At 43.8% G+C, this 21,583-nt stretch overlaps 1 protein-coding gene across 2 annotated transcripts in view; it reads right to left on the bottom strand.

The window, feature by feature from the left end:
- LOC132780191 (sodium/calcium exchanger 2) overlaps positions 1-21,583 on the bottom strand; it is a 144,751-nt gene that overhangs the window by 22,385 nt on the left and 100,783 nt on the right. For both annotated transcript variants that reach the window (XM_060783763.2, XM_060783762.2), the window contains exons 3-4: positions 2,870-2,973; positions 336-353 (exon numbers count right to left, since the gene is read on the bottom strand). In XM_060783763.2, coding sequence (XP_060639746.2) covers positions 336-353; positions 2,870-2,973 — 122 coding nt within the window. The remainder of the gene's footprint in view (positions 1-335; positions 354-2,869; positions 2,974-21,583) is intronic.

Here is a 21,583-nt window from a genome sequence, read left to right as displayed (position 1 = left end):
AGAGTTTGGCTCCAGATTCTATCAGCCCCAGTCTGCATAGACAACAGTAAGTGATGTTAGTGATCAAAGTCCAAGAGCATCTAGACAAGTTGGTATTGGTTTTCTTCGTTAGTGAGCCATACAACAGATATATCAAATGGCAAACTCTTAGACACAGAAAGACATGAACATATCACGAGAAGCAATTCCAGGCTGTGAGGAGAGCCTCACTAGCCATGGTGTCTGGAAATCTCATGGCATCTAATGAGATTTGTGTGCACCTGGAAAGCAATTCAGAGCATTGGAAAGGGGGATGGAGTCAGGAAAGGGAGATAATGGGTAGAAGAAAAGCTTACCTTGATTGAGCAAAAGGGCTGCAAGTCAAGGAAAAAAAAGAGAAGGAAAGAAAGACAGAGAGATTATGCTGTTTGTCAGTAAAACGACAGAGATATTCATGATCTAAGGGAAGAGACAAGGGGGAAATGGAATGGCTAGGGAGGGTGTCATCAAAGGAAATTTGACAGGGATCTCATCCTCAAAGCACCCCCAGCTTCCAAGCGACTGCTGGGTTCTCTCAAGGAAAATGAAACAAGGCGTTGAAATTGTGTATTTACCAGGAGCAGCCCTAACTGAGCTCCAAATAGTAGTGGTTTTGTGGTGCCCAAGTCAGTGGGTTGCTTAATTCACCTTGGGTGTTACTGTCCAAGGTGCTGAATCTATCTAAGGAACGAAGATTCAGCACTCCGAGACCTCCCTTAGTCTTTTGAAGGCATTTGCAATAGCTTTACCATCCCAAAGAAGTCATGAACCATCAGTGGCTTGGGGTGAGAATTTGGTCACCCTTGAAGACTATTGGCATACCCTTCCCACTGCTGAAAAATGACCTAAAGATATACAATCACAACCCCAGAAGCCAGCCATGCCACAATTATCCATTTTGACATCATCTCAACGAAGTACAGCTATTGAGGACCAAAATAGCCTCCTTCCAAGCCTCCAAATGACCTTTTAGTATCCTCCAGTTTATGGAGATTTTGGTACTGTATTTATAAAAATTATATTTGTTATATTGTTTCTTTCTATTGCATTTATACGAGGGGCATTCACTAAAGATTTCCCCTGACCCACTTCCTGTGGACTCACAGCAATGAAACTTGGCACAGTTGTGAGTCCTTTTCTCCATCGGTGCCACCTTGGGACACACATTTCTCCCATTTTTTAAGCAACTGTAAACACCTCACTTGTAGAAGTCATCATGTTGCTCTAAAAGTCATGTTGTGACTTTAGAAATCAGAGTCTCATCATCTGAAAAATGCTTGCCCTTCAAAAAATAACTTCCTTGTTGGAAAGAGGTGGAAGTCCGATGGTGTGAGGTCGGGTGAATAAGGGGGAGGTGGTTGAATTTCAAAGCCACAGGAGCATGCTTCCATTTGGGCAACAGGTAAGTTGTGAACTTGTGCATTGTCTTGCAGAAAATGGTCACCTTTGTTGAGCATGCCATGTCTCTTGGTTTTGATGGCCTCCTGCAATTTCTGCAGCAGTGAAGCACAGCATGCTCCAGTGATCATGGTCCCCTTTGCTAGGAAATCCATCCATAATACTCCACGTTGGTGTCTAAATCCTGTAAGCATAACCTTGCCTACCGAGAGTTGGGCCCGTGTCTTCTTTGGAGGCAGTGAATCAGTATGCTTCCATTGCTTCAACTGGACTTTAGTCTCATGATCATAGTGATGGACCCAGCTTTCGTCTTGTGTAATTGGTCGGTTGACCAATCACACAAGATGAAAGCTGGGTCCAATTCTTCCATGGCACATTGTCAATAAACCCTGAGAGGATTCAACTCGTTCCTGCTTCTCAATAGGTATGAGCAGCTGGGGGACCCAGCGAGTGAATACCTAATGCATGTGAAGATGGTCTTGGGTGATTTTTTCCAGGACCCCAAACTAATCTTGACATTTTGGGCTAGGTGGCGAATGGTTACGTGGCAATTTTGCAAAATGGCGACCTCCACTTGCTGGATGGCGTGTTCATCAATAGCAGAGTGGGGTCACTCTGGAATTGGAGCTGTTTGCACCAAAGTCCAACCACATTTGAATTGATGGTCCCAGTTCTTGACTACACAATATGATGAGGAATCATCACCATAAACCTCTTTCATCTCATTTAAAGTATTCTTTGGTGTGTGGCCTTTCAAGGAAAGGAACTTGATGGCTGCTCTGTATTCCACCTGGTCCATTATCAACACTCATACCACTTCAGCACCTGTAAAATCAAAACTGTTACCAATTCTGAGTTGTAAATTGGCACATAACGTATCGAGATTTATATCAATACACATGTGCAGTTTCAGCATCCTGTGATAAATAGAAGTGGGTCAGAAGAAATCTTTAATGAACGCCCCTCTAAAGAAGTGTCAAAGTGCATTAGACACATCTAGAGCACATCTAGAACCTTCCATGAGACTTGACCTGTCCCATTGGCTTCGATGGATCTGCTCATCAGAGCAGAGGCCAACAGAGATGGCTTTTTGGACTTTGTGTCCCAAAATCCCCAGCCAGCATGGCCATTGTGGAATTCTGAGGAATACAGTAAAAAGATGAGAGATCTCATCCAAGTTTCCAGCCACAACTAAGTCTGGTTTCATGCCATTGAGTGGCCTATCAGAAAATCATTGTGCATTGCATAGCATTCTAGATTGTGTTCTATCAACACTTTTACCCCTTGCAAGCACACACAGGGAGTATTTGCTAGAAAGAAGGTTCAGTGATGGTGCTTTTGTGTAAATGGTCTCCCCAGAAGTTTCCTTCATCATTACTGATGGTCTCTTCTGTTGTGTTTCTGAGCAACTTGCAAGATCTCCAGATCGCAGTTAGAAGCCTCTTCCGCTTACCTGAGATGCCTCGTTTCAACCAGCGTGGCTGACCCAGCTCTATGAAGAAGCTGTCCTTCTTCTCGTATTCTTCAACATCTACAATTTTCACATATAGGGATTTCCTGCCGAGAAGAAGAGAAACAGGAAGAGAGAAAGCATTAAAGGTCTTTTAAAGCTTTGAAATGATTCTTTTAAAGTATTTGTTTTCAAAGTAACCACTAAGCCAGGCATGGGCAAACTTGGGCCTTCCAGGTGTTTTGGACTTCAACTCCCACCATTCAACAGCCTCAGGCCCCTTCTTTCCCGAGGCTGTTAGGAATTGTGGGAGTTGGAGTCCAAAACACTTGGAGAGCCCAAGTTTGCTATTGCCTGCACTAAGCAAATATAAAGTTATATACACAGTGATACAGAATTCTGGCAATAGTTTACTTGTATTTTGACAATATTTTGCTGATGACAACGTCGTCTGTGTGCATTCAGAAGAAGACCTACAAGTTACTCTAAACACCTTCGCAGAAGCATACGAGAAGCTCGGCCTGTCATTGAACATTGAGAAAACCAAAGTGTTCTTCCAGCAGGCACCAGCCAATCCCTCTCCAATGCCAGAAATACAACTTAATAGTGTAGCATTAGAAAATGTTGACCATTTCTGCTATCTTGGCAGCCACCTCTCCACAAAAGTCAACACTGACACTGAAATACAACACCACCTGAGCTCTGCGAGTGCAGCATTTTTCTGAATGAAGCAAATAGTGTTTGAGGACCGGAGTGTGGTGGAGAATCCTTCCTTGGAGGCTTATAAACAGAGACTGGATGGCCATCTGTTGAGGGTGCTTTGACTGAGATTTTCCTGCTTCTTGGCAGAATGGGGTTGGACTGGATGGCCCACGAGGTCTCTTCCAACTTCTTCTGTGATGCTAAGTATGTTGGTTGCACACCTTTGGTCTAGAGCAATATTATCTATCACACAGAGTGAATATTTTATTTATTTATTTGCTATATTTATATCTCGTCTTTCTCTACCCCGAAGGGGACTCAAGGTGGCTTACAGATAATAATTCAATGCCTTAACAACAATATACAATTAAATAAACATTTAAATTGAAATTAAAATCAAAACTAAACTACATTAAAAAATTTGAAAACATTACAATTACTATAAAACTATGCTATCCACAATCATAATCCAGATCATTCCGGTAGTCATTGCACATAATTCTGTGAGGGTTGGTAAATGTAAATAAACAGAAGCATTACCACAATTATTAAACCAAGATATACCCTGCAGTATAATAAAGTGTCACTCATGCTTGTGTACCAAGTGATGGTATCTTTACTTCAGTTCAAAAGTTCAAACAGGGCAATGTTGAATACTTTGAATTCATACAAAGAATAGAGGGAATAAAATAGTCCTTTTAAACAGTCTTTAAATATGCCTCGTTCAAAATGAAAGTAGCAGTTAGAACCGTTGGCCTCAGCAGCAAGCCAGAGACAGCCGCCAATCGGAACTCTGGCTTCTGGCATGTTCAATCAGCTGCCGAGACATGTCTTTCCAGTTAACCCATTACATCATTACATCATGGCATCCCTTTTCAAATCCTCACAAATTCCAGTCCATTTATTACACTATGGTTCAGTGTTGAGCATCAGTGTTGTATAGTGTTCTGGGTGTTGGAAACCAGAGTTCGAATCACCACTCAACCATGGAGACCCACTTGGGCACATAATGCTTTACATCTTGGTCAAGAAATAAAAGCCAGATAGAAATACATAGCATCATGATGGCCACCATCATCATTCTCTACCCATTTCAGAGGAAGGCTTTGAACAAATATTGCCAAGGAGTCCGGTGATAGGATTGAAAGTCAGAAACTATTGGAAGGCACACAGCAGCAGAAAGACATTCCTTCTTCAGTTGGCCAACGCTTGCTCTCCAAGAGGGACAAAAACATTGGCACCACAAGATCCACATTTGGAAAATCCTTCCAGCATTTAAATTTTGAGAAGGACATGTTCCATGGAGCGTCGCATCATCAGACCACCCTCCTCTCAGTTTCACACCCTCCCTCTCCCAACATGTTCCGAAGCAAAGGCGGGCGTTGCTTTGGCAAGGTTGCGATTCTGTTGGCAGCCGGATCAGGGGAAGCATGGCCCACGAGGGGGCACGGAGTGGCAGGGTGCCTTCCTGCCTGCTCTCGGCCCTGGCCCCGGCAGATGGGGGGAAATGACGGCATCAGAAAGCCAGGGCCGCAGAAGTCAACCAAGTGAGAAAGAAGGAAGGCAGAGGAGGGAAGGAGAAGGTTGCTAGATGCCAAGAAGATTTGAGTTCGTGATTGGCATTGATTGTTTGTGAGCCTGCATCTACCAACACGAGTGTTCCCTTTCCAAAGTGGCCTCAAAGCAAGATATGTCCATGTTGCTTAACTCTCATTTCATTGCCATCAATTATCCAGATCTGCCTTTCAGAGTATTGGCAACATGATATGAATCACATGCTCAGCTGGGCTTTCCACAGAAGTTGAGGAAGCAGGAACCCATTTTGTTTCCTTCTGCTTCAGGGTAAGCTTTGTTTAAATTTAACAGCTTTCAGCACTGCTTTCTTTGAGAGGCGGGGCTTCCTGAGTTTAAAAATTAACTGCCTTGTTTGAGGAGGCGGGGCTTCCTGGTTATCCTATATAAACCAGTGTCTGAACCCAAGGGGCAGCTGGGCTTTCCACAGAAGTTGAGGAAGCAGGAACCCATTTTGTTTCCTTCTGCTTCAGGGTAAGCTTTGTTTAAATTTAACAGCTTTCAGCGCTGCTTTCTTTGAGAGGCGGGGCTTCCTGAGTTTAAAAATTAACTGCCTTGTTTGAGGAGGCGGGGCTTCCTGAGTTTAAAAATTAACTGCCTTGTTTGAGGAGGCAGGGCTCGTACACTCAGTAACCTATACTTTCACCCCTGCATACAGACAACATCAAACACACACCAAGAGGAGGTCATTAGCAACCTCCAGATGGAACAAACACGAAAACTTCCCGTCTCATGCACAAGCTGTGGCATGTTCAGCTTTTTCACACTACAATTACGCAATTACATCTGCCCCAAGTGTACACAGATCACTCGCATGGAACACAGGATACGACAACTCGAGGACCGTATTAACACCCTTAAGGACATTCAGGAACTTGAGCTGTTCTTAGACACCACACACCACACTGGCCTAGACACGCAGCCCATATCACACCAACATTACGGGGAGGCTCAACAGAACAGCACCTCAGATGTGGACAACCCTCAGGCTTGGAGAAATGTCACCCTTAGAAGGACACATAGGACCCGGAAGCCTCCTCAGAATACTTCTGCTCAGCTGCAGTTACACAATAGATTCCAAATTCTCACACAACTAGCACCTGACCAAGAAACACAACATATTGGGGAAGACCAGAATGGCTTAGATACTGATCAGTGGCTCATCCTTGATCAGTGTGCAGGGGATAGCCCTGAATGGGACAACACTTCACAACATTCACGCTTGCAAAATCATGCAGGTGTACCATCCCCAACCATAGACCAGGAGCAACAGGAACACATACAGGAGAACCATAGGCTCTTGGACGAATCTCAATGGATTGTCCTTGACGAATGCACCGGGGATGTCGAGGAGGAGGACAACACTTTTCACCTACACAATTCACACCAACAGGATCACTTTTCTGGAGACCTACACACTACATTGCACAAAAGGGGCCCTGTCATTCCTGAAAGTAAACAGGTCTTGGTAGTAGGCGACTCCCTCCTTAGAGGAACGGAAGCTGTCAATTCCAGACCGGATGGGATGGCTTGAGAAATATGCTGCCTACCGGGGGCAAAAATACACCATATCACTCAGAGGCTCACCAGGCTCCTCAAGCCCTATCACCGTCCTCCCCTCATGTTGATTCATGTAGGAACCAATGATACTGCAAAGCATACGTTTCAAAAGATCACAAATGATTTTCGAGCTCTAGGAGCAAAGCTAAAAGAATGTAATGTACAGGTGGTCTTTTCATCCCTCCTCCCTGTTGTAAGACACGGACCCACAAGAGCCAGAAAAATAGTACAGGTCAATGACTGGCTTAGAAAATGGTGTCAGGAGGAACGCTTTGGCTTCCTCGACCATGGCCTGCTTTTCCAGGAGGATGGCCTACTGGCAAGGGATGGGGTGCATCTCACACAAGTAGGAAAACACCTTTTTGCTCACAGACTCGCAAACCTCATTAGACGCACTTTAAACTAGGTCCACCGGGGGAGGGGGACAACAGCCTTGCGAACACTACTTTACCCATAATGTCTGGGAATCGCCAGAAGGCTAAACGGAGGGCTGCACAAACACAACAAGGACCAAGTACCAAAAGCACAATAATCGCAATTAAACAGCTCAAGGGAAGATCCCAGGGGCTCACATGTCTTTACACTAATGCACAGAGCATGGGAAATAAACAAGACAAACTCCAACTTTTAGCACAACACCACAAATATGATATCATAGGGATCACTGAAACCTGGTGGGATGACTCCTATTGCTGGAATGTAGATATCGAGGGGTATAACCTCTTTCACAGAAACCGAACAAAGGGGAGAGGAGGCGGAGTAGCCTTATATGTCAAAAACTCTTATGCTGCAGAAGAGATTCAAGACAGCAATCTGGGAAACCAGCTTGAAATCATCTGGATAAGAATCAAGGGAACTGGGACTCAAAAAGATGTCGTTGTAGGCGTCTACTACAGACCCCCAAGCCAGGAGGAAGAACTTGATGAAGTCTTCTGCCAACAGTTGACCAAACAGGCACAGAAAAGAGATGTAGTAGTCATGGGCGATTTCAACTATCCCGATATTTGCTGGAAAACAAACTCGGCCAAGAGTACAAGGTCCAACAAATTCCTCGCTTGCCTTGCAGACAATTTCATGGTCCAGAAGGTAGAAGAGGCAACAAGGGGATTGGCTACTCTTGATCTCATCCTAACAAATGCGGAGGACCTGATCGATGCGGTCGAAGTGGTAGGATCCTTAGGGGCAAGTGACCATGTGCTCCTGCAATTTGAGGTACAAAGGAAGGCCGAAACTAAGACAAGTCAAACCCGCATTTTGGACTTTAGGAGAGCTGATTTCCAAAAAATGAAGGAAACGCTGAGCAGCATTCCGTGGACACAGATACTAAAAGACAAGGGAGTTACGGATGGATGGGAATTTCTCAAGAGTGAAATACTCAAGACGCAATTGCAAACCGTGCCAACAAAGAGAAAAAATAGGACAAGTGCAAAGAAGCCAGAATGGATGTCCAAAGAACTTCTAACTGTGCTAAGACACAAAAGAGACATGCACAAGAAGTGGAAAAAGGGAGAAATCACCAAAGAAGAATTCAAACAAATAGCCAACACCTGTAGGGAAAAGGTCCGCAAGGCTAAAGCACAAAACGAGCTCAGGCTTGCCAGGGACATTAAAAACAATAAAAAGGGCTTCTATTCTTATGTCAGTAGAAAAAGGAAAAACAAGGAGGCGATAGGACCTCTTCGCGGAGAAGATGGGGCAATGCTGACAGGGGACAGGGAAAAGGCAGAACTACTTAATGCCTTCTTTGCCTCGGTCTTCTCACAAAAAGAGAGTCTTCAACCTCAGCAAGATGGAGTGGATGAGGGATTGGAGGACATCCAACCCCAAATTGGGAAAGAAGTCGTCCAGGAATACCTGGCCGCTCTTAATGAGTTCAAGTCCCCAGGGCCAGATCAATTCAATACACCCCAGAGTATTGAAGGAACTAGCGGAAGTCATTTCGGAACCATTGGCAACCATCTTTGAGAGTTCTTGGAGAACGGGAGAAGTTCCAGCAAATTGGAAGAGGGCCAATGTGGTCCCAATCTTCAAGAAGGGAAAAAAGGATGACCCAAACAACTACCGTCCGGTCAGCCTCACGTCGATACCGGGCAAGATTCTGGAAAAGATTGTTAAGGAAGCGGTCTGCAAACACTTAGAAACAAATGCAGTCATCGCTAATAGTCAACATGGATTTATCAAAAACAAGTAATGCCAGACTAATCTGATCTCTTTCTTCGATAGAGCTACAAGCTGGGTAGATGCGGGGAATGCCGTGGATGTAGCGTACCTGGATTTCAGTAAGGCCTTCGACAAGGTCCCCCATGACCTTCTGGCAAGGAAACTAGTCCAATGTGGGCTAGGCAAAACTACGGTGAGGTGGATCTGTAATTGGTTAAGTGGACGAACACAGAGAGTGCTCACTAATGCTTCCTCCTCATCTTGGAAAGAAGTGACAAGTGGAGTGCCGCAGGGTTCCGTCCTGGGCCCGGTCCTGTTCAACATCTTTATTAATGACTTAGATGAAGGGCTAGAAGGCATGATCATCAAGTTTGCAGACGACACCAAATTGGGAGGGATAGCCAATAGTCCAGAGGACAGGAGCAGAATTCAAAACGATCTTGACAGATTAGAGAGATGGGCCAAAACTAACAAAATGAAGTTCAACAGTGACAAATGCAAGATACTCCACTTTGGCAGAAAAAATGAAATGCAAAGATACAGAATGGGTGACGCCTGGCTCGAGACCAGTACGTGTGAAAAAGATCTTGGAGTCCTCGTGGACAACAAGTTAAACTTGAGCCAACAATGTGATGTGGCGGCAAAAAAAGCCAATGGGATTTTGGCCTGCATCAATAGGAGCATAGTGTCTAGATCTAAGGAAGTAAAGCTACCCCTCTATTCTGCTTTGGTTAGACCACATCTGGAATATTGTGTCCAATTCTGGGCACCACAATTCAAGAGAGATATTGACAAGCTGGAATGTGTCCAGAGGAGGGCGACTAAAATGATCAAGGGTCTGGAGAACAAGCCCTATGAGGAACGGCTTAGGGAACTGGGCATGTTTAGCCTGAAGAAGAGAAGGCTGAGAGGGGATATGATAGCCATGTATAAATATGTGAGAGGAAGCCACAGGGAGGAGGGAGCAAGCTTGTTTTCTGCTTCCTTGGAGACTAGGACGCGGAACAATGGCTACAAACTACAAGAGAGGAGATTCCATCTGAACATTAGGAAGAACTTCCTGACTGTGAGAGCCGTTCAGCAGTGGAACTCTCTGCCCCGGAGTGTGGTGGAGGCTCCTTCTTTGGAAGCTTTTAAGCAGAAGCTGGATGTCCATCTGTCAGGGGTGATTTGAATGCAATATTCCTGCTTCTTGGCAGGGGGTTGGACTGGATGGCCCATGAGGTCTCTTCCAACTCTTTGATTCTATGATTCTATGATTCTATGAAATGTAATTTTAAGGGTACAAGTCTATCCTGCCTTGGGTTGTTGTAGGTTTTTTGTGGTGTGTGGCCATGTTCTAGAGCAGTGTTTCTCAACCTTTGTAATGCCGCAACTGCTTAATACAGTTCCTCGTGGTGGTGACCCCCAACCATAAAATTATTTTTGCTGCTACTTCACAACTGTAATTTTGCTACTGTTATGGATCATAATATAAATATCGGATATGCAGGATGCTTGCCATAGATGCAGGTGAAATGTCAGGAGAGAATGCTTCTAGAGCACGGCCATACAGCCCAAAAACCTACAACAATCCAGTGAATCAGAGAGACCACCAAGAAAGAAAACATGTCATTTCCAAAGTTCAGACTTGATTCAGCACCATGAACATGAACAGCATTATTCTGGATCATTCAGTACCTGAATTAGGTCGTTTCTAACATCTCATGCTAGTCGTGAGCAAATGACTTGTGCTATTGTGTAGGTTTCAAGAGTCACTGGTATATTATCAGAGAGACATGATGACACTGGCATTACACAAAGTTGTCAAAAAGAAGTGCTCCGAACCCTTTTTGAGGCACAATGGCTTCCTAAACCCAGCTCTGATTGTATTTCAAGATACTGTCCTATTAGAGCACAGATAATAGGCATCACGCCTTCAAGTTCTTTCCAATTTATGGTGACCCTGAAACCTTATCATGGGTTTTTCTGGAGTGTGTGACTCACCCAATGGGTTTTCATAGCCAAGTGGAGAATCTAACCACTACACCACACTGGTCTACCGGAGTATTTTGCAAAGTTGCTTTGAAACACACAAGCTAATTACAAATCTAGCTTCAAATAGAAAATGCTTTTACTTTGTCACCTAAATGCTAAAGCCATTCCTGAGAAAGCATTTTGTCACGAGTAAGATGACTGCTTAGCATGTATAGCAAGTTTTTCATAGAGAGTGCAGTGCATTAGACTGAGATTTAGGAGTTTGAGGAGTTTGTTGTTCTTGTTGTTGTTGCCTTTAAGTCACTTCCAACTTACAGGGATCTTAAGACAAATCTTAGGGTTTTCTTACAAAGAGTTTTTCAGGAAATAATATTTTTTTTGCCTTTCTCAGAGGATGAGAGTCTGTGACTTGCCCAAGATAAACCTTTGTGCCGGCAGGACTGCTGACCGAAAGATCAGAGTGCAAGGTGAGCTCCCGTCTGTCAGCTCCAGCTTCTCATGTGGGGACATGAGGGAAGCCTGCCACAGGATGCTAGGTTCATTGAAATTGTGTATTTACCAAGACTGGTGCAATGGGTCAAGTCCTTATGTCGGCAGGACTGCTGACCAACAGGTCAGCGGTTCGAATCCAGGGAGAGTGGGTTGAACTCCTTCTGTCAGCTCCAGCTCCCCATGTAAGGACATGAGAGATGCCTCCCACAAGGATGGTAAAACATCAAACATCCAGGCGTTCCCTGGGCAACATCCTTGCAGACGGCCAATTCTCTCTCATCAGAAGCAATTTGCAGTTTCTCAAATCGCTCCTGACACAATCTGCACAAACTACTTCAAACCTATCTGTAACTGGATTGACAAGATATGTATCTGTATGCTGAATACATGAAGGTTGTGAGTAACCCAGATATGTTACTTTTAACAAAGTCTACTTAATTTTTTTGTATAGAAAAAAGATGTTTTATGGGAGAATAGATGTTTTGGGGTACTGAAAAGAACACTTCTGAAACTCTGCTGTTTTTTGCATTGGCATAATCTCTGTTCCTAACAGATCAAAGACAATTAGTCTAGTAACTGAAAAACCAAAGTGCCTTGCATAAGTACATGTGGTTACATACCACTGAAGAGAAGATGCTACTCAAATGAGTTTTTGGCTCTTCTCTAGAAGATCATACTTTACAAAAGGTTGTGTTTTTCAAATGGTTGTGAATGCCATTTTTCTCCAAAAGTTTATGGAGATTCTGGTTTTCCAAAAGGTTATGATCTCTAAAAGGTCATGTTTTAAAAGTATTCATGGCACTATCTATAAATATAAAAATGCTCTGTGCGTAATGAGTACCTTAAAAACAAAAGAACCAATGAACAAAATCACACCAAATTTGGCAACAAAACATCTCACAACACGAGGAGTGACCATCACTCAAAAATTATGATGTTGTCATTTGGGAGTTGTAGTTGCTGGGATTTATAGTTCACCTACAATCAAAGAGCATTCTGAACTCCACCTACGATGGAATTGAAGCAAACTTGGCACACAAAACTTCCATGACCAACAGAAAATACTGGAAGGGTTTGGTGGGCATTGACCTTGAGTTTGGGAGTTGTAGTTCACCTACATTCAGAGAGCACTGTGGACTCAAACAATGATGGATCTGGACCAAACTTGCCACGAATACTCAATATTCCCAAATATAAACACAGATGGAGTTTGGGGGAAATAGACCTTGACATTTGGGAGTTGTAGTTACTGGGATTTACAGTTCACCTACAATCAATGAGCATTCCGAACTCCACGAACAACAAAATCGGGGCCAACTTCCCACACAGAACCCCCATGACCAACAGAAAATACTCAAGGCCATCCAATCCAACTCCCTTCATCAGGGCAAGAAAACGTAATCAAAGTCCTCCTGACAAAGAGCCATCCACCCATAGATATAGATAGATAGATAGATAGATAGATAGATAGATAGATAGATGGATGGATGGATGGATGGATGGATGGATGGATGGATAGATAGATAGATATGATTCACACACACAGAGAGATATAGTATCATATATTTGAAAGGGACCCCTAAAGAAGGACAATGATATGTTGCATGTTCCAGGGTGGGCAAACCAGACACTCTCCACATCAACACTGACAAAGAAACAGCAAGAAATACTGTTTACCCATTGCATATATTAGAAACCAACACTTTCTCATTACTTTATTTTCCAGATCAACAGACTGGGCCACAGCAACGCGTGGCAGGGGACAGCTTTCTATATAACAATGTAGTTAAAGGATATATTAAAAAAGAGAGGAAAAAATCAAGATTTGTTTTTGGGATTATTCTCAAACCTGCTGAATCCGTGGATGCAGAATCTGTGGATAGAAGGGCTCGATTGTAGGTTTGCCTCTCAGTTCCCAAAGGGATCAATCACTTAGCTGGCTTCCATACACAGTAATGTCAGTTGAATAAAGATCTTCCAAAATGGCTCGGTTCTATTTCCTGCAGACATTAAGTCCACTTCCATATAGATGCAAATCCCATCCTGAATCGCAGCCAAGGAATGCGATTTACAAGTGACACTACAGAGAGTTTGTTTGTTTGTTTTTCTCTATTTGGCAGATTCCTTTATTTGTACTCCACTCTGCGAACCGATTAATCTCTTCTCTTTCTCCGAGAATATACCCCTTTTCTGACTTCTTCTACAAAGTTTGTCATAGCTAATTATTCCTTTTATTCCACCCCCAGTTTTTCCATCACTTTTTTTTGAAGGGATATTAAAAGTCTAACGCACACACATCCCTTAAACAACTGATTAAACATTTGTCATCCTGTTTTTAGCTCATTTACGTGCCATGAGAAATCTCACCGAAACAGATTACTTGTCGAAAAATTGGTCTAAATCCAATGTTAATTCCAAATAAAGTAGACTCATTTAATTAAGAGGACTTAAGCCAAATCTCCATTGGTTGCATAGGATTGGACAACAGTTGTCCTTCCATTGGCCAATTTCAACTTTTTTGAGTTTTAATTTGTGAATTTTAATCTGGATTTATCCGTGGATTTTAACTTGTATTTTAGGGGCCTCCAATGGCACAATGGGTTAAACCCTTGTGCCAGCAGTACTGAAGACTGACAAGTCGGAGGTTCAAATCCAGGGAGAGTGTGGATGAGCTCCTTCTGTCAGCTCCAGCTCCCCATGCAGGGACATGAGAGCGGTCAACCTCCCTCTTTAAACAGCCCCCACTGGCTGCTGAAAAGTTTCCGGTCCCAATTCAAGGTGCAGGTTATCAACTACAAATCTCTAAACCAGTGTTTCTCAACCTGGGGGTCGGGACACCTGAGGGGGTCACGAGGGGGTGTCAGAGGGGTCACCGAAGACAATTAGAAAACACAGTATTTTCTTTTGGTCGTGGGGGTTCTGTGTGGGAAGTTTGGCCCAATTCTATCATTGGTGGAGTTCAGAATGCTCTTTGATTATAGGTGAACTATAAATCCCAGCCACTATAACTCCCAAATGTCAAGGTCTATCTTCCCCAAACCGCACCATTGTCTACATTTGGGCATATTGAGTATTTGTGCCAAGCTTGGTCCAAATGGATCGGTGTTCTCTGGATGTGGGTAAACTACAACTCCAAAGCCCAAGGTCAATGCCCACCAAATCCTTCTAGTATTTTCTGTTGGTCATGGGAGCTCTGTGTCCAAAGTTTGGTTCAATTACATCACTAGTGGAGTTCAGAATGCTCTTTGATATTGTAAGTGAACTATAAATCCCAGCAACTACAACTCCCAAATGATAAAATCGATCTTCCCCTCAATCCCACCAGTATTCAATTTTGGGTGTATTGAGTATTTGTGCCAAATGAATGAAAATACATCCTGCATATTGGATATTTACAAGATGATTCATAACAGGAGCAAAATTATAGTTGTGAAGTAGCAATGAAAATAATGTTATGGTTGGGGATCATCACAACATAAGGAACTGTATTAAGGGGTCGCGGCATTAGGAAGGTTTGAGAACCACTGCTCTAAACAGTTCGGGACCTGCCTATTTTCATGACCACATCTTCCCCTACAAACCAATACGCTCTTTAAGATCTTCCAGGGAGGCTCTTCTCTCGCTTCCACCTCCGTCTCAGACACAGCTGGTGGGGACAAGAGAGAGGACCTTCTCGATTGTGATCCCTCGGCTCTTGAACTCTCTCCCCAGGGAGATTAGGCTAGCACCCTTCCTGTCCACTTTCCACAAGGACTTAAAGACATGGATTTCAACTGTGCTTATGACTGGGCAATTCCCTGGACAGCAGGCCCCAGTTAGGACCCAAAAATCTTAGAATCAAAGAGTTGGAAGAGACCTCATGGGCCATCCAGTCCAACCCCCTGCCAAGAAGCAGGAAAATGACATTCAAAGCACCCCCAACAGATGGCCATCCAGCCTCTGTTTAAAAGCCTCCAAAGAAGGAGCCACCACCACACTCCGAGGCAGAGAGTTCCACTGCTGAACAGCTCTCACAGTCAGGAAGTTCTTCTTAATGTTCAGATGGAATCTCCTTTCTTGTAGTTTGATGCCATGGTTCCATTGCGTCCTAGTCTCCAGGGCAGCAGAAAACAAGCTTGCTCCCTCCTCCCTATGACTTCCCCTCACATATTTATACATGGCTATCATGTCGCCTCCCAGCCTTCTCTACTTCAGGCTAAATATGCCCAGCTCTTTAAGCTGCTCCTCATAGGGCTTGTTCTCCAGACCCTTGATCATTTCAGTCACCCTCCTATGGACACATTCCAGCTTGTCAACATCTCCCTTCAATTGTGGTGCCCAAAATTGGACACAATATTCCAGGTGTGGTCTAACCAAGGCAGAATAGAATAGAGGGGTAGCATGACTTTCCTGGATCTAGACACTAGACTCCTATTGATGCAGGCCAAAATCCCACCGCATCACATTGTTGGCTCATGTTTAACTCGCTGTCTATGAGGACTCCAAGAGGACTCCACAGTAGAGCGATATCAGCTGTAACTGCACCAGAGCAGGAATGGAGCAATGAGAAAAATGTGCCCAACAATCTCCAAAATCTGATGAGATTCACAGGATTTACGCCCACTTCCGAGCCGTAGAAGCAGGAGCTGTTCATTTTCGGAAATGAGGCACAACGTGTATCTCCATCACTCGTTTGAACCTGCAGCGAGACACTTAGAGAGGTATATTATGCCAATATTTACGTCAACAGAAGTATGGTTTATGTGCAAAATGCAAGGAGCAAAGGAAGGGGAGAACGAGGCTGTGTTTATGTTCCATTTCTTTATGACTGCAGCCTGTCAAAGGACTTTCCCTGCCTAATTGTATTTCTTGAGAACACGCTCACAATTGCAAAAAAGCAAATAAATCCACTTGAGGAAGCAGAGCAATGGGGACTTCCATAAAACCAGTTTCAGCCAGTTCCCAATTTCCCCTTTCTGGGCAATGTCTTGGAACGTGTGGTTACCTTGCAGCTCCAAGGTTTCTTGGATGAAATTGACCGTATGGATCCGTTGCAGTCTGGTTTCAGACTGGGTCACGGATCTGAGACAGCCTTGGTCACCTTAGGATTATCTCCACAGAGCTTGACAGGAGGTGTGTGTCCCTGCTAATTCTCCTGGATCTCTCTGCGACATTCGATGTCGTAGATCCTTCTGGGTCACTTCACGAGGATGGGTCTTGGAGGTACTGTCCTGCAGTGGCTCCAGCGCTTCCTGGAGGACTGTGTTGCTGGGGGATTCCTGCTCGACACCACAGCAATTGTCCTGTGGTGTCCCGCAGGGCTCACTATTGTCCCCTATGTTGTTTAGCATCTACATCAGTGGTTCTCAATCTTCGTAATGCCGCGACCCCTTAATATAGTTGCTCATGGTGTAGTGACCCCAACCACAAAATTATTTTCATTGCTACTTACTATTACTATTTTTTGCTATTGTTATGAATACTGGTGGGGTTAGGGGTGGGGTTCATTTTGTCATTTGGGAGTTGTAGTTGCTGGAATTTATAGTTCACCTACAATCAAAGAGCATTCTGAACTTCACCAACGATGGAATTGAACTAAACCTGGCACACAGAACTCCCATGACCAACAGAAAATACTGCAAGGGTTTGGTGGGCATTGACCTTGAATTTGGGAGTTGTAGTTCACCTACATCCAGAGAGAACTGTGGACTCTAACAATGATGGACCTGGACCAAACTTGGCACAGATATTCAATATGCCCAAATGTGAACATTGGTGGAGTTTGGGGAAATTAGACCTTGACATTTGGGAGTTGTAGTTCACCTACATCCAGAGAGCACTGTGGACTCTAACAATGATGGACCTGGACCAAACTTGGCACAGATATTCAATATGCCCAAATGTGAACATTGGTGGAGTTTGGGGAAATTAGACCTTGTCATTTGGGAGTTGTAGTTGCTGGGATTTATAGTTCACCTACAAGCAAAGAGCATTCTAAACTCCACCAACGATGGAATTGAACCAAACCTGGCACACAGAACTCCCATAACCAACAGAAAATACTGCAAGGATTTTGTGGGCCTGACCCCCATGGTTGAGAAACGTTGCTTTAGAGTTTATAAAACTGCCGTCGAACATCTGAAACTTTATGACGATGTAGCTATGTCTCTGGTATGACGCGCAAATGTTCTAATAAATTCTAATGATGCACATTAGGCCACCATGCTTTAAGTCCCACTGTCCAATGGGGCTCCCATTGCACCTTGAGTTTGGGAGGTGTAGTTCACCTACATCCAGAGAGCACTGTGGAGTCTAACAATGATGGACCTGGACCAAACTTGGCATGAATATTCAATATGCCCAAATGTGAACATTGGTGGAGTTTGGGGAAATTAGACCTTGACATTTGGGAGTTGTAGTTGCTGGGATTGATAGTTCACCGATGATCAAAGAGCATTCTGAACCCTCCCAACGATAGAAATGGGCCAAACATCCCACACAGAACTCCCACGACCAAGAGAAAAAAAATGTGTTTTCTGGTGGTCTTTGGCAACCCCTCTGGAACCCCCTTTGACCCCCCCCCCATGGGGCCTGACCCCCAGGTTGAGAAATGTTGCTTTAGAGTTTATAAAACTGCCGTCAAACATCAAAAGCTACAGCATGAAACTTTATGATGATGTAGCTATGTCTCTGGCATGACACAAATGTTCCAATAAATTCTAATGACGCGCATTGGGCCACCATGCTTGAAGTCCCACTGTCCAATAGGGCTCCCATTACACATTGTTGAGTAGGACTGAAATATCAGCCCCACAATATCTTTCCAGAGCTAGGATGAGCCTTAAAACCGAGCAGGAAAGGATTCACCAAGATTCAATACTGTTTTCAGACCTAGTTACTCACAGCATTGGTTGAAACAGTAAAAATTTAGTAAACACAATGTTGCACTCTGGCCAGAATTTGCACCCAGCACCACACAAGAGTCCAGTAGTACTAACTAAACAGTTTTATGTAATAAATCAAAAGGCAATATAAATAGCAATGTCCTAAAAGCAAAAGGAAAGGGGCTTTCAAAAGGTAATACTCCATACGTCAAAGTTCTGTTCAAGAGTGACAAGATATATGAAAAATTAGGAATCAAAACATGTAACCAAGAACCCAGGAATCAAAACATAGGCATAAATCCATGACCAGGAACACATGAATCCATGAACATGAGCACAAAACTTTCCCAAAGATCTTGAACATAGACTTGAATGTAGAACAAGGACAAGACCTAAGGTGTACACACTAACGTAGTGTTGCCTGCTCTAACCCTTTCAGTAAACAACACTTTAGTTTAAGGTCCACAAGGCATGAAGTCATGCCTTTGACATCTGCTCTGTTTCAAGGATTTCTCACGGAGTTTCTGTGACCCCCGTAATCTGAGGAAGACATGAGGAAGAACTTCCTGATGGTGAGAGCCGTTCAGCAGTGGAACTCTCTGCCCTGGAGTGTGATGGAGGCTCCTTCTTTGGAAGCTTTTAAACAGAGGCTGGATGGCCATCTGTCAGGGGTGATTTGAATGCAATATTCTTGCTTCTTGGCAGAATGCGGTTGGACTTGATGGCCCATGAGGTCTCTTCCAACTCTTTGATTCTATGATTCTATGATCTGACTCCCTCCTCCTGAAGATCGAGTCTCTTGCTGACCTGAGGTGTTTTCCCAGGGGAAAGATCTTTCCCTTCCAGCTCCTGATCTTCAGTTGCCAAGGAACAACCAGGGGAATGGTCTTCCCTATCTTCCAATGCCAACACATCTCCATCTCCTCCTTGCTCTGAAGCTGTTTCTTTCTGACCAGACACAGACCCATCTTCCCAGACAGAATCATGATCCAAAATCCCCTCATGTCCCACACTGGAAAGCCCATCATTCCTCACAATCTCTGGCTGAACAATCCCCACAACACACTAGTATTTTGTAGAATTTCAGAGCGTTAAAGAAAAAGAAAAAGTGCACTCATCTAATGCATATTTGGTGACTCTTATCTAAAGTATATGAGACTTGCAAAAAGTTGGTGTGTTTTTTACGAAGTTGTTCTGCAGGTCTGGCACTCTAGCCACAATGTCAGGTTAGGTGCCCCTGGGCACATGATGTTGCAGTCACAGCATTTCTTGCACAGCACAAGCAGCAGAGCTCAGCAAAATAATTCAAGCCATGGGTGAGATGTCAACTAAAATCGAGTTAATCAGGCTAATTATAACAGACCAGCTGAATGTGTAATTCTTGTTTCACGCCATCGCTGCCATGCATTGGGAGAGTGTGACCCCCCAAAGCAAGAGTACCATTGCCTACTGGTCAATCTGCTGGTCCCACTTGGACAACAATCACAATGCCATGGCTACATTTCTGCTTTCCTCCCAAAAATATGAAGGGTGAGCAAATGGTACCATTCATCTTTAGGCTATTTTAAGTCAGTTTACCATGACATAACTTCCTGACAAGATGCACACTTGCCCTTTGAAAGCAATTAGTTCCAGTTAGTCATTACAAGGTTTGACAAGTAATTAACTGTTGGCATTCATTGAGCGAGATCTAGCATTGATACGGGAATCATAATGCTTTATGATGATCACTTCAGAAGGAATGATTCCTTTTACAAATGCAGTGGTGCCTTTTATAAATAATAAAGATGTAGCCTCAGTAAATGGTGGAGGGGGAATATCACATGGTTCATGCGCTGGCTGCTTCCAGCTCTGTTCATGTTTGGGGAAACAGAACCATCTGCAAGGAATTAGTTATGTGGTTGGGTTGTTGTAGGTTTTTTCGGGCTATATGGCCATGTTCTAGAGGCATTCTCTCCTGACGTTTCACCTGCATCTATGGCAAGCATCCTTAGAGGTAGTGAGGTGAACCTCACTACCTCTGAGGATGCTTGCCATAGATGCAGACGAAACATCAGGAGAGAATGCCTCTAGAACATGGCCATATAGCCCGAAAAAACCTACAACAACCCAGTGATTCTGGCCATGAAAGCCTTCGACAGTTATGTGGTTACTTCCAAGCTCCATAGACTTTTTGAAAAGGATCTCTCAGCCCTTCTTTGCTTTCAGCATGAATTAGAAGTGTATTTCCTCTCCTTATGTGCATGCAAAACTGTGTCCAACTGAAAGGTGTGTCATAGGTGTGATCACAGCTTTGCCTACAGGATCCGGTGCAGAAAAAGAACACCTTCCTGAGGAATGACACAATCTCACACCCACCCACACCTATAGACTGAGTTTGTCTGGCACAATGTTGGGTTGGGAGGCCAAAAGAGAGGGAGAAAGGATGAGGAAAGCATATTGGGTAGAGATGGTTCGGAACAACCAAAGCAGCAAAAGATTAGGCATCGAATAGAAGTCAGTTTCTAAAAAATTCTGCTATGGCTTAGGATTCTGGACACAGAGCAGCAGTATCCAAAACCTATCTAGATCTGACTTTATTTGGAAGGAGCTGAATGAGAGGGAAAGGAATTGAGCAAACTCTTAAGTATGGCCTGAGTAATGGGAGCATAGCTGAGTTAGGTACAGTTTCCCATCTGTCAGGGATAGTCCTGATTAGTCCTGTACCATCCTGCTTTCTCAGCTCCTTTTAAAAGATCCCAGTTTCTCTTCCCTCCTCCCACTTCCCCCTTTGTCCTCAGTGTACGTCCATTGCTGCAAACCAAGTGCAAAGTGCAAATGTTTGCCCTCAATGATCTCAGGAAGGGAAGGGAGACATGTTGCCCTTTTTCTGTAGGCTCAGGCAAAAGCAAACCACTGTAGCTTTTCCTAGTTTGTGTGTGTTTCTAAAAGTCAGGTCCTTGGGATAGCTTTATGAGGCATTGAAGAAAACACATTGCCCATGCGCCAGATGTTTCCTATCCTTAATATATATACAGTGTTCCCTCACTTACGTTGCCACAAATACCATCTGCCTGCAACAAAGAACTGGTGGGATCACAAGCCGGAAAAAGTTACAGAGAATGAACACGTCAAGCTACTCTGGGACTTCCGGATTCAGACAGACGGAGTTTTTGAGCACAATACTCCTGACCTCACAATTGTGTTAAAAAACGAAATATGGATTGTCGATGTTGCAATACCAGGTGCCAGCAGGATTGAGGAGAAACAACTGGAAAATATAATAATAATAATAATAATAATAATAATAATAATAATAATAAAAACTTTATTTGTACTCAGCTACCATCTCCCCAAGGGACTCGGTGCGGCTTACATGAGGCTGAGCCCACAATACAACAGTAAAAACAAT

This window comes from Anolis sagrei, chromosome X (genome assembly GCF_037176765.1).
Source record: "Anolis sagrei isolate rAnoSag1 chromosome X, rAnoSag1.mat, whole genome shotgun sequence".
Lineage (NCBI taxonomy): Eukaryota > Metazoa > Chordata > Lepidosauria > Squamata > Dactyloidae > Anolis > Anolis sagrei.
The sequence above is the reverse complement of the archived record's forward strand: the minus strand, read 5'-3'. Positions and strand labels throughout refer to the sequence as shown.